This window comes from Protomyctophum bolini, assembly GCF_963924005.1.
Source record: "Protomyctophum bolini genome assembly, chromosome: 21".
NCBI classification, from domain to species: domain Eukaryota; kingdom Metazoa; phylum Chordata; class Actinopteri; order Myctophiformes; family Myctophidae; genus Protomyctophum; species Protomyctophum bolini.
In genome coordinates, this window is record NC_137882.1 from 24,470,684 (window position 1) to 24,479,902 (window position 9,219).

The window sequence follows — 9,219 nt, forward strand, 5'->3', positions numbered from 1 at the left end:
TTGACAGAACAATGATGGCCTAATGTAATGGCATAAAACAGAATAATGACCTAATGCAATGCAGAGTGACAGAACAAATTGACAATGCACGTAATGCCAAGAAACCTAAAGTAATGCAAATTGACAGAACAATGAAACTCCTAATGTAATGGCAATACACAGAATAATGACCTAATGCAATGCAGAGTGACAGAACAATGGTTAGCTAGCTACTGTATGCAAGCTCCAGAATAAACATCTTTGAATGAGTACTGACCATTTCACCTTAGAATGAATTTTCATGCAAACCTCTGTATCTCAGTGATCGTTTACATATAAGTTTAGACATTGAACACAACAACAATCCACTGCCCTTTACCTTGCTGCATTCTGCCCGGCCGTCGCAGGCCGTGCTGATATAGACGGCCCAGGTCCCGTCCGTGGACGAGGCCAGCAGGTAGGTGCAGCTCCCCTGGAAGTGGAAGTGCTTTCTGTCAAAGGAGCGATAGTGGGCCCCTCCCCAGCTCATGCAGGTGGCCGACGCCTGTGGAGCTCTGGAGCTGCCCAGGAGACCCCCGCGCACCAGGGGGTTGGACTGGGAGTCTGGAGAGGCAACAGAGAAGAAGGGAAGTGATGATGATCAATGTCTTGTGTGCCACGAATAGATTGAGATATCAGCATCAGGGTTCTTGTTGCTACCATGGAGACCCTCATCACGCGCAGAAAAGGGACAACAGGAGGTCTAAAAATATAATACTTTAAGCTTTTACAGGGAGGGAAGAGTGCACAGGATAAGAACGAATGGTGAGTGAGTGAGGGGGGGGGGGGGGGGGGGTGGAGCTGGCACAAAGAGAAGCAGAGACAGATGCTTGCAGAGTCAGGTACAGAGAGTAAAACAATTATTTGTCTAGTTCTTTATTAGACACATCGGTCCATTTCCCAACCCCAGGCCCTTTGCTCTGGATTAGCATGTACGTCAGACACAGTGGGTCTTGCTTGGATTTATTAGAGTTATTTCCCAGTGTATATATAGTACACTACTCTACTCTACTCTACTCTACTCTAAACAACTGGTTCTCTCTGTAGTAGATCCATTATTTAAGTGACTGCTATCATGTTTTGCTAAACACTTTGCTTTGTAACGCTACACATACTTGTGGAAAGTTCCAAAACAACATGGAAATTTGTAGTAAAACGCCAAAAGGCTTTTGCACACTTTTGACACATGCAAAGAGAGTGTTATAATTATGCATAATATACACAGCATGTGAAGTTGCATGCAGTGTGTGATGCATGGTGCATATACAGTATATGCACAGAGTGTGATGTTGTACTGTATATATGAACACACACCCTTGTCCAGGGGAGATATTGAGCTTTCTGGCTTCAGGCTGAGATACTCTGCCACATTCACCCCGCTTTGTTTGAGGACGTTCGAACCTTGCGTTGCCAGTAGTGGGAATTTTGCACCAGTTTGACGCAAAACACCACATACATTTGGATGGGCTTGATGTGCCGGGGTAGCTTCTAGCTTGTACACAACCCACAACCTGTCTGGTCTCATGTGGTGTGACTCAGTCTGTAATCCATTGCCTGGAGGAGTCGACTATAGGTTTTGGGGGGAGGACTAACAAACCAATTCCACCCACCTCCCAAAATGGCACTAGGGTTGTGCACAGGACCACAGGACCACAGGACCCTGCCACGTAAAAAGATCGTGCTACAGAAATCCAGAAATCCAACTGGAATAGAGTACTAGCCTCTGACTTCAACTCTTGGCGTTAAGCCAATAGTGTGCACAGAGAAATAGCTTGACATTCAAATGTATAAATAGAGGTGGGGTTAACTTCCACTGATCCAAATATGATCTGAGGCTATCCAATTCAAGTAGTCGATCCGCCGCAATATTTTCCACGTGGGGAAAACAAACATGTATTGTTAGGCCCAGAGGGAATCCCGCCAGAGGAGATATAGTAACAGGCTCTTGTGTGTGAAGTCACTGACCAGGCAGCAGGGTGTAGGTACAGGACAAGCAGGTGTGGTCGGAGGCATTCCTCCAGCTGAGCCCCCAGAGGCTGCTACAGCACTGCTCCATGGCCATCAGAGAGGCGTTGTGGACCCCAGGAAACTCCTCGCAACTCCATGTGGAGAAACACTGTCCACGGATACCCACACCTGAGGTGGATGGAGACACAGAGACAGGGTTAAGTACAGGGGTGACACTGTATGCTTTGCTGCTATGTAGGTGGTTTCAACTTGCCATTGTGTGTTTTACCACCGTTTTTCAACATGGGGACTATACCAAATGGACCTTTATGGGTCTGTATAACTCACAGAATGTACAATAAAATAAGAAATAAAATAAAACATTCATGGTAGGCTAGCTAACAGCTGTTTATGTTGAGAGTTTATGTTGTTTCAGAATGGTTAGAAATACATTTACAAACGGGTGACTGTTTATGGCAGTGATTATCATTGACAGTATGACGTCTTTAAACTAAATACACCAGGTTGCCTAATAATGTCCTCTCTGGAACATACGCCAATACTACGCCAGAGACATGGCTGTTTGGATCCCAGGCCTTACCTTGAGAGCAGCGCGGGCCTCCCCAGCCCTCACAGCAACCTCTCACCGTCTTATTCACTCGCTGAGTCTCCGTCTCTGGAGGTCTGAAGAAGACACACAGATCAGGGTGAGACTAGGCCCGTCGCAATTATTACATATTCACAGGCGTGTCACAATTATTACAATAATCGCCTAATCGCAATTATTTGAGTTGATCACAGTTATTTTTGCATAATCATTAACCGCTTGTCCGCTTCCATGTTGAAAGATTTCCATACATTTTCAAACATCTTTCAAAAGCAAGCTTGTAGATCAACTGTTTCCGCTATTTTGTACATTTTTGGAAAGAAAAAAGTATTAAATATGATTAAATGTGTCAGTGATTTCTTTGTATATTTAAGTTCTTTGTCATATCTGCCCTGTGCAATTTGTGATTACGAAGCCTAAAAGGCAAAAAGGGAAATACAAATTGTAACCAATGTTCAATGCAACAAAACAAAAAAATGAAATCGTTAATCGTCAACTTAAATTTGTAACCGTGACAGCCCTGTAGAGTCGCAGTAGAGTGCTTACTTGTACAGGTAGCAGGACGCGCTGGGCCCCCTGCTGTTTGTAATAGAGTGCTTACTTGTACAGGTAGCAGGACGCATTGGGCCCCCTGCTGTTTGTAATAGAGTGCTTACTTGTACAGGTAGCAGGACGCATTGGGCCCCCTGCTGTTTGTAATAGAGTGCTTACTTGTACAGGTAGCAGGACGCATTGGGCCCCCTGCTGTTTGTAATAGAGTGCTTACTTGTACAGGTAGCAGGACGCATTGGGCCCCCTGCTGTTTATAATAGAGTGCTTACTTGTACAGGTAGCAGGACGCATTGGGCCCCCTGCTGTTTGTAATAGAGTGCTTACTTGTACAGGTAGCAGGACGCGCTGGGCCCCCTGCTGTTTGTAATAGAGTGCTTACTTGTACAGGTAGCAGGACGCATTGGGCCCCCTGCTGTTTGTAATAGAGTGCTTACTTGTACAGGTAGCAGGACGCGCTGGGCCCCCCTGCTGTTTGTAATAGAGTGCTTACTTGTACAGGTAGCAGGACGCGCTGGGCCCCCTGCTGTTTGTAATAGAGTGCTTACTTGTACAGGTAGCAGGACGCATTGGGCCCCCTGCTGTTTGTAATAGAGTGCTTACTTGTACAGGTAGCAGGACGCATTGGGCCCCCTGCTGTTTGTAATAGAGTGCTTACTTGTACAGGTAGCAGGATGTGTTGGGCCCCCTGCTGTTGGTAATAGAGTGCTTACTTGTACAGGTAGCAGGACGCGCTGGGCCCCCCTGCTGTTTGTAATAGAGTGCTTACTTGTACAGGTAGCAGGACGCATTGGGCGCCCCCTGCTGTTTGTAATAGAGTGCTTACTTGTACAGGTAGCAGGACGCGCTGGGCCCTCGCTGTTTGTAATAGAGTGCTTACTTGTACAGGTAGCAGGACGCGCTGGGCCCCCTGCTGTTTGTAATAGAGTGCTTACTTGTACAGGTAGCAGGACGCGCTGGGCCCCCTGCTGTTTGTAATAGAGTGCTTACTTGTACAGGTAGCAGGACGCGCTAGCCCCCCCTGCTGTTTGTAATAGAGTGCTTACTTGTACAGGTAGCAGGACGCGCTGGGCCCCCTGCTGTTTGTAATAGAGTGCTTACTTGTACAGGTAGCAGGACGCGCTGGCCCCCCCTGCTGTTTGTAATAGAGTGCTTACTTGTACAGGTAGCAGGACGCGCTGGCCCCCCCTGCTGTTTGTAATAGAGTGCTTACTTGTACAGGTAGCAGGACGCGCTGGCCCCCCCTGCTGTTTGTAATAGAGTGCTTACTTGTACAGGTAGCAGGATGCGCTGGGCCCCTGCTGTTTGTAATAGAGCGCGATGCCGTCGTCTCCGCCGTGCTTGCTACGCATCCGGTCCACGTCCAGCCTCCAGTCCTGGGTGTTGTAGCGGTACACCTCGGAGCAGCTCACCTCCAGCTGCAGGCGTGGAGACAGAACCCGCTCCACTCTCTCCTCCTCCGTGCGCTCACACCAGTGTCTGGAGACGAGAGGAGCACCATTAAAAAACGAGGCACGTTTACACTAAACTATCAGGGATTATTATTAGAGGCTTGTTATAATACTTGAACACAGTGTAGCACATAACATCGGCACCGTGATAGCGCAACAATAGAGATTGAGAGTACATATTCAATCACAACTTATAGAAATGTTTATTAAATTGTTAATATAAATTGTATTATTATTATTATCATTATTGTTATATGTAATAAATACTTGTTTGATGTCACTGGACAATACTTTTGTAAATTAATTAATCACTACTTGAAGGAGAATTTAACAGCCTACTTTAAAAAGAATATTACAGAAAATGTTGTCTCTTCACATGTATTTCGGTATTGGGGACATTGTCGAATACTAATGTTGCCAAGGCTTAGCCGTATAATTAGCACAAGGCCCAGTATGCCCTTATCCATATCAGTGGACACAGAGGTCTAGCTAGTTTTTAAAGTGCAAACGTGCTAATCAAGAATCAATATCAGAAGGTAATGTAAATGCTGTAATTCTATGGGTATTATGACCAGGGAAGGAAAATAGATGACCCCATGTAGCGTCTATTTTCAACAAAAACAGATTTTCACAGAAGTGAACACGTGCCACGTAGCAATGCAACATGTCATCTACTTAGCTTGAAAATCAGTCCTCGTTGGCAAGCCACACTGTCTGTCATGCGATAACAGTTCACAGTGAAATAACCAATACGCTCACAATGGTTGCAAATGCAATTGGTTTGGCTGCGTTGCTTTTTTCGTGCGATTTGATGAAAATGTTTCAATATTTTAGAACATTGTATAGGGACGACGCCAGTTTGGAAGTGGCCATTAAGTACTGTTTGAACCCATCCAATGTATACATACCCCATTCCCAGGACCATGTGCAGCCCCAGCAGAGACAGGAGCACAGTCAGTGACTCCATGGTCTGCCCTCTGGAATGCTGCTGATTACACTTCCAAGAAAGAGGGTTACAACCATGAGCATCAGGTACATAACAGACGCACAGTTGTAACATCACATTTTTAACCAAGCAAGCTAAGATATTCATTTGCAATGTATTATTGCTCACGGATCATGTATAAACTCATGATGCATCACATTATACATCCCTTTGCACAACCAAGTTTTTCACCCACCTTACTTGTAATGTGATGTGACAATAAAGATTAATCGTTTAAAATGTATAATCAAGGAGAATTCAAGTGTTTTTAAAAAAACTAGTTGGTAACATTTGCGATATCCTAATACAGGTATAAATCGGAAAGCTTTATGGTATAATCATATATATAATCAATCAGATCAATTATTGCTAATCTCTGCTTGCTGTTAGCAAAACTAATTGCACCACATAAAGCTGGTGCAATTAGTTTTGCTAACAGCAAGCAGAGATTAGGAAAATAAAACTCCAAACACATCAAGTAAACAGAAAATGCTATTCGGAAAGAACAATAATAAATAGTCAAATCAAGAGGTGGCGTCAAAAACATGATGCTTAAAGCTCCAAATATTTAAAAACGAAAGTTTAAAAGGGACGTGTCTTATCACGTTAACTAAATGTAATGTTTAGTAGAATTGACTAAACTCAGCCTTTTCTTATCATTTATACTAGCTTCTTTGTTTAGCTATTTAAAGTGTCCTTACAGAAGTTAACTGTGAGCTGACCATTATCCCACAGTAACCTTCTGGATAGAATTTCTAACCAAGACGTGTTGCACACTGTATGTCATTCCTCTTCTTCTACCCTCAACAAATACACAGCTTAAAAAAAAAGAAGAAAAGAAAGATGTCCTTACCGCTGAATAGCTTTCAGATGGATCTGAAAGCAGGTTTCTGAGGAATCCTTTTACGTGTTATGTTATTTTTCCTATACCTTCTATCGTTGTAGTTGTTGTTCTGTTGTGATATATTCCTCAGTGTGGTGATATGTTGCCATGTAGGGAGACGGTAGCCCCTAATGCTGGTTTTTAAACATGGGGTACGATTCCCGGGTTATAAAGCGCTATCTGAGGCTCTAGCCATTGGCGATCAGGCCCAAGGTCACAGTTGGGAGCGATACCATTGGTCACTGGACCTATGACACACCTTCTACGCCCGCCCCACCAAAGAGTAAAGAACACTTTAGTTGAAGAAGCCTTTGAGAGGCGGCTTGTGTGTGTGTGTGTGTGTGTTTGTCTATGCACCTTCTGTTGCTTCTGTTGTGATTCGCAACGTATTTGTGCGCATGTCTGTCAGTTTGCATCTGTGTGGCTGACATGTTTGTCAATGCACATCTCTCATTTGCATGTCTGTCTCCCTGTGTGTTTGACTGTGTGTGTTTGACCGTGTGTGTGTTTGACCGTGTGTGTGTTTGACCGTGTGTGTGTGTGTGTGTGTGTGTGTGTGTGTGCGCGCGCGCGCACGCGCACGTGCGTACATTGACTGATTAATTGATAGATTTTTTGACTGATTGGTTGACGTTTTTATTGACAAGAATGCGTGACAAGAATGCAGAATCTGTCAAAAGCGTATTTGTTTATAAAGAGCTTATTTGTATTGTGGTCCTTTGAGTGCAAATGTGTGTGAACTGAGTACCGTATGTTTGGGGGTAGCAGAGACGTACAGAAAAAAATTATAAATACATTCATACAATTTCAATGTACTAAACATAGAAAAACATTACTCCACAAATATAATCCTACAACTCAACACGTGCACACGCGTGTACATTTGTGTGTGTGTGCATGATGTGTTTGATGTGTGCGTGCGTGCTGGAGAGAGAGGTAGGATAGGAGAGTGAAGTGACTTCACCCTCTGGATGAAGAGATGTTTGTTGGAGCCTAATCCTATAAAGAGAGGCGTTTCGGGAAGGGTGGTGGGAGTTTATTTAATGAAGCATGTCAATAGACATGGGGCCGGGGGGGAGGAGGGGGGGCTTTCAGTCTCACCAATATCCCACACGTAACCTCCCGACCCTGGCCTCAAACACAGCTGTCACCACAGTACAACTTGAACTGATTTGGGAGCAACATAAAGGAGTCGCCGGTGTCGTCGCGTCACAAGTGTCTGCAATCGTGTCACGAGAAGTGGGAGGTTTGCTGTGGAGTGGTGTAGATTAAAAAGGTCACATGTCATCAATGACCTCTCCTTCCCTTTTTCCTTCTAAAAGGCTGGCTCGTCTCTCTTAAATCCTCTGAACTTGGTATACTAATATGTATTTGACCGGGGTCAGCGCTGTACTTGGACCACTCTTTTTTCCCCCTCTCTACAACAACAGTACAATATTGACTCACTGAGTAAGAATTAGTCACATTTACTGGTACAGGGGGGGGGGGGGGGGGGGGAGAAAGAGAGGGTGAGAAGAGGCAGATTGTGAGGAGATTGTCCGTTCAGAGATCCAGACCAGCTCAGCGAGGGAAAGAAAATCTCCAACTCTCATCATCTCCTGTGCCTTTGAGCAAGGCAGACAAATGGCTTTTCAAATATAACGGTTCCATAACCTGGAACCCAAAAGGCCTGTGAAAGCTTTATTGTTGTTTCCATTATAATCAGAACCAGGGAGGTATTTCATAAATAAAACAAATTAAATAAAGCAAAATAGCTGATCTACAGTAAAAGCTCACAACTAAGCTTGTGAGCCAGCTATTTTTTAGAATACATTTGAAAGTGTCACTTCGGAGTTCTGGTCCCATGCAATGCACATCTCAGGGTTAGAAGACACAGGTTAGTTTTTTTTAACTAACCCGTGGCACTAATCTTTGCCCATATCCCATTACAACACAACAGTGGTCCCCAGGTTGATCCTTAGTCAAGGTGGTGGTCCCTGGTTCACAATCAGTTGAAAACCCCTGTTGTAATGGGATATGGGCTAAGATTAGTGCTTTCGTAACACTTGTTATGGAATGCATCCCATGTCTTATACCGTTTCTTAAACGATGGTCCACGGACTTAACTGATATACAGTACTGACACATGTGGCCCTATATCTTGGGCGTGCCTTAACCTTTATCCCTAAACTGTTTTTTTCTCCATGTTTTACTATCTTGAAGCAGATCTACATCCATACATTATGGCTATTATCGGCTATTTGAACTATTTTAATAATAGTAATAATAGTAATAGTAGATTATATGGGCACATTTCCTAATAATGACTGGTACACTTCACCCTTCTTGAGATTCTAACTGCCTTTTCTGTGGAATTTCTTAACCTCAGACTTCCCAGTAATTCTGATAACATTTGATTTGATTTGATTTGATTTTTGATTATCTTTATTTTGAAACCTTCAGGTAAGACAGTCAAATAAGAAAAAAACAATATATATATAACCACAATGCATGTATATTTCTTTTTTGAATGAAATAAGAAAAATTATAATGACAACAATGTGATCATAGGTCTTGCACCTGAAGTTCAAAAAGGAGTAGGAAGAAGTAAAAACTTATTTACTCCTACCCCCATCAGTAATTGCAATAAACATATAATCCAAATGTAACAGCATCCATACATACATACACACGTACATGTGTCCATGTGTATGTAAGAACAATAAATGAGAAATCAAGTATAATAATTAAGAAAACAAGTATAATAATTAAGAAATCAAGTATAATAATTAAGAAATCA

General features: G+C 43.3%; 1 protein-coding gene across 1 annotated transcript in view; it reads right to left on the reverse strand.

Annotated features, from left to right (window-relative positions):
- The window catches only part of sspo (SCO-spondin), a gene marked incomplete at its 5' end in the record, with an annotated part of 98,623 nt that extends 93,084 nt beyond the window's left edge, over positions 1-5,539 (reverse strand). Inside the window, 5 exons of the mRNA XM_080793802.1 lie at positions 359-582; positions 1,984-2,154; positions 2,567-2,649; positions 4,391-4,600; positions 5,481-5,539. Coding sequence (XP_080649928.1) covers positions 359-582; positions 1,984-2,154; positions 2,567-2,649; positions 4,391-4,600; positions 5,481-5,539 — 747 coding nt within the window. The remainder of the gene's footprint in view (positions 1-358; positions 583-1,983; positions 2,155-2,566; positions 2,650-4,390; positions 4,601-5,480) is intronic.
- Between the last annotated feature and the right edge of the window lie 3,680 nt (positions 5,540-9,219).